Genomic DNA, 4,326 nt, shown 5'->3' with positions numbered 1-4,326 from the left:
TGTGGGGGGAGCTGGCGGGCTGTGGGTGGAGAGGCAGGATTGTGGGTGGAGAAGCCGGGCTGTCGGGGGAGAAGCCGGGCTGTTGGTGGAGAAGCCCGGCTGTCAGGGGAGAAGCGGGGCCGTCGGGGAAGAAGCCAGGCTGTCAGGGGAGAAGCTGGGCCGTCGGGGGAGAAGCCGGGCTGTGGGTGGAGAATCAGGGGCTTAATGTCCCAGCGTCACTCTCAGGGTTTTATTTCTCTTTTCCATGATTGCGGTGGGGGTGGCGCTGGGAGCAAACACCCCAGTGGCCCCAACTGTGGACACGGTGGTGATGTGGTCACTCTTAGGGGTCAGCTCGAGGACACCGAGGGCCCAAACTCGAGGGTTTTAGGAGAAAAAGCAGAACTGCTTAAATCTTTTTTATTTTAAATATATTTTATCGATTTTTCACAGAGAGGAAAGGAGAGAGAGAGAGAGCTAGAAACATCAATGAGAGAGAAACATCGACCAGCTGCCTCCTGCACACTCCCCACTGGGGAAGTGCCCGCAACCCAGGTACATGCCCTTGACCGGAATCGAACCTGGGACCTTTCAGTCTGCAGGCCGACGCTCTATCCACTGAGCCAAACCGGTTTCGGCAAGAACTGCTTAAACCTTGAGAACAGGGTTAGTCGGCGGTCACAGGCTGATGGTGCCAGTGAGGTTTTCAAAAGCGTTGACCGTGGGCTGCTGTGAGCGCTGTTTTGTGTGGTTTTTTGTTTGTTTTTAACTCCTGTCAGTGGAGAGAGAAAGATTAATCTATGTAATTAAAGCCCTAATGACGTTTTTGGGGGGAAGGCGTTCCTTAAAGACGTTTCCTAAGTTCCCAGCAGCCTCCTGTGCTGACTGGAATGCCCTGCGAGCTGAGCCGCAGTGGCAGCGTGTGCCGTGGCCCAGCCCTCCGTGTTCTCTCTCCCACATGCACACGCGTGGCCCCGCGGTGCTCGGCCCAGGCTCTGGACGACCACAGCGTCCGCCACACGAGGATCCTGGAGGCCCTGGAAGCCGAGAAGCAAAAAATCGCTCAAGAGGTGCAGGCGCTGCAGCAGAACCGGGGCGGCAAGGACAGGGCTCCCCCCGGTGAGTGTGCGACGGGGTCGGCGCTTCTCGGCCCCCTGTGCCCAGAGCTGTGCACGCAGCACGGGTCGGAGGAGAGCTGCTCAGACGCCACCCTCACCCGGCTAAAGCATTAAGCGAATGACTTTCCAGCCCTGTCCTCCCCTGGGGCGATTGCTAGAGTGTGCATGCATGTGTGTGTGCGTGTGTCTGTGCACATGCCTGCGTGTGTGTGCGTGTGCACTGACTCCCCGTGTGCTCGCTTCCAGTCCCGACGAGCTGTGTGTGTGCGTGTGTGTGCGTGTGCGTGTGCACTCACACCCCGTGTGCTCGCTTCCAGTCCCGACGAGCTGGGGCTCCCTGAAGCTCTCCCTCATGATCCAGGAGGCCAACGCCCTCAGTGGCCGCGCTCAGAGGCAGTTCGTGTTTGGCAGGTGAGGCCTTGGTGGTCGGGTTGGAAAGCAGCTCTGGGTTTGCAGAGTTCACCTCCGTGTCCCTTCAGAAACGGTGACACAGAGGACACACACCTGCCCATGATGGTCACGCCACAGCATGCTGAGCCCTGAGGGCTTCCTCCAGGCCCCGTGCTGGGGGAGGGGCCTCTGGTCCAGAAGCTCCCGTGGGAGTGACGGGCACGTGTGTCTTACGATGGCCTTTTCCTCTGGTGTGTTTCAGACACGAGGCACCCGACAGAGGGGGTGGCCCTGGCCCCCAGGTCCGGGTGTGGAACCTGCGGCTGGGCGTGTCCACCCTCTGGAGCCTGGAGAAGTTTGAGTCCAAGCTGGCGGCCCTGAAGGAGCTCGAGGTGGTTCACGTGCTATGACTCTCTCTACACGGTTTTAAAATATGTTTCTATTGATGTCAGAGAGGAAGGGAGACGGAGAGAGAGGGGGAGACATCAACAATAGCAAATCTATTTTTTTAAATATATTTTATTGATTTTTTACAGAGAGGAAGGGACGTGATGAGAGAGAATCGTGGACCGGCTGCCTCCTGCACGTCCCCCACTAGGGATGGAGCCCGCAACCCGGGCAAGTGCCCTTGACCGGGAATCCAACCGGGACCTCCTGGTTCATAGGTCAGCGCTCAACCACTGAGCCACACCAGCCGGGCCCTACTTGTTTTCGATATCTTACTTTCTGTCTTCTGTCTTCTAAAATCATACCCCAAATAGGAGTCTTTTTAATCACACTTTGATGCTCACAGTTTGCAACCAGAAATATTGCCCCTCACCTGTTTTACCAGTTTGTTTTCATTTGTGTTTAATAACTGGTGAGTCGGAGGGTTGGACTGTTTCCTTGCGGGAAAAGTGTGTGGTCAACCTGGGAAATCAGGACACGGAGCAAAGGAAAGCCAGCGAGAGTGAAAGCCGTCGCGGACGAGGAGGAGGTCAGCGCACGCGGGCGCCGGGTCTGGGAAGGGGAACCAGGGATTCGAGGTGCGGGCGGCGTCTCAACAAAGACCACAGGGCCTTTAAGGCCATGTCGCATGTGCAGCTGTGCCGATAAGTGTGGTCATTCTCCAGGAAGAAAAGCCTTTCTGGTAAAAGAAAAAAAGTTATGAAAGCTGAGTAACCGCAACACACCGGAAAGTCAGTCAACAAGACAAAAAATGAAGGGGGGGCGGGGGGCGGGCGCGAAAAGGGGCGGATCCCAGTCGTTTCACGAGGAAGTGCCTTCGAACCTCCAAACCTTCCGAACAGACAGATCCCGAGAACGGTCCCAGGGCATCAAGAAAGACAGGCGTCCCGGCGGCCTTCCGACGATAGAACCATTGATTAAAATCAAACGAAAACCACAAAACACGAAAAGATGACTCAGAAGAGAACCACAAGCCAATCTCAGTGCGATCACAGCTATGGAAACCCCGGATGCAATGCTAATGAGGCAAACCCACACACAAACTCTCAGAGCCCTCGCCCCGGGGCCAGGCGGGGTCAGGTCCGGACCTCAGATAAAACCGCCGCCGCCGGGAGGAGTCGGCCTGCGGACTGAGGGTCCCGGGTTCGGTTCCGGTCAAGGGCACGCGCCTGGGTTGCGGGCTCAATTGCCAGTAGGAGGCTTGCAGGAGGCAGCCGATCAAATGATTCTCTCTCATCATCGGTGTTTCTCTCTCTCTCTCCCTCTCCCTCTCTCTCTGAAATCAATAGAAATACAGATTAAACAAATCATAATAAAAAGTAAAATAAAGTGCAAACACGTATTTACGTTCGTAACAAGCAGAAACCGTCTGTCTTATTTCTCCCAGAGTAACTGCCAGTGCGAGGACCTCTTCTGTGACCCCGAGGACGAGTGGGAGCCCGACCTCACGGACGCGCCCGCTGCCTCGTTCTCCAGGAGGAGGTAGGCCTAGCTGCATGGGCCCTTATTTTTCATTTTATTCATTTTATTTTTGGTTCAGTCCTCGCCCGAGGATATTTTTCCCATCGATTTTTAGAGAGAGTTGGAGGGAGGAGGAGAGTCACGCAGAGAGAGAAGCATTGATCGGTTGCCTCCCACACGAGCCCTGACCGGGGCCGGGGAACCCGCACGTACGTGCAGGTACGTGCCCTTGACCGGAACCGAACCCGAGACCCTGCAGTCCGCGGGCCGGCGCTCTGTCCACTGAGCCACACCGGCCGGGGCGCAGGTCCTTGTTTTCAGAGAAATCTGTAGCCTGATGAGTGTCGGCGATTCATGCCGCGGCTCCCGCTGACCAGCAGGTTAATGAGGGAATCGAGGGAGGTTTCCGTCGTCGCTGAAAACTCAGCACCTCGCTCCCCCTGTCCTGAGGCTTGGAGGTCGGATGTTCCCTGGCGGAGACGCTCCTGAGAGCGTCTGTGATTTAGGAGGGGCGTTCGGAGGGAGGGAGCGGCTCTCGGGCCGAGACCTTGGAGCGAGGCTCAGCCTTGTGGGATGTTTATGGCCGAGCCGCAGGCGCCGGCCGCCCCAGTGACAAGCGACGGGCCCTGACAGCTTCTTAATTGCGCGGCTGCCCGACGGGCCCCGGCCGAATGAAATAGAGCGCGGCCGCCTGTAAATCCCACCGTGCCCGTGACAGTCACACGCGGGACTAGCCGGACACTGAGTGACAGTCTCAGGAAGGGAGGCGACGGGCGTTTTCCTGATTCGAGTTCGGACGTTGTTCGCCCAGATGGAGGTGAAGGGCCGGCTTCCTGGTCTGGATCCGTGTGCTCACGCCCCCTCCCTCGCCCCTGAGTGCGGGCGCCGTGCCCCCCTGAGCACCGTCTCTGCCTGTCTTCCCGCCCCGTGC

The 4,326-nt window shown here is 57.6% G+C and overlaps 1 protein-coding gene across 1 annotated transcript in view; it reads left to right on the top strand.

The window, feature by feature from the left end:
- The window catches only part of KIF14 (kinesin family member 14), a 30,227-nt gene that overhangs the window by 14,162 nt on the left and 11,739 nt on the right, over positions 1-4,326 (top strand). The window contains exons 16-19 of the mRNA XM_015568445.1: positions 955-1,098; positions 1,415-1,508; positions 1,750-1,882; positions 3,322-3,416. Coding sequence (XP_015423931.1) covers positions 955-1,098; positions 1,415-1,508; positions 1,750-1,882; positions 3,322-3,416 — 466 coding nt within the window. The remainder of the gene's footprint in view (positions 1-954; positions 1,099-1,414; positions 1,509-1,749; positions 1,883-3,321; positions 3,417-4,326) is intronic.

This window comes from Myotis davidii, unplaced genomic scaffold, assembly GCF_000327345.1.
Source record: "Myotis davidii unplaced genomic scaffold, ASM32734v1 scaffold685, whole genome shotgun sequence".
Classification (NCBI taxonomy): domain Eukaryota; kingdom Metazoa; phylum Chordata; class Mammalia; order Chiroptera; family Vespertilionidae; genus Myotis; species Myotis davidii.
The sequence above is the reverse complement of the archived record's forward strand: the minus strand, read 5'-3'. Positions and strand labels throughout refer to the sequence as shown.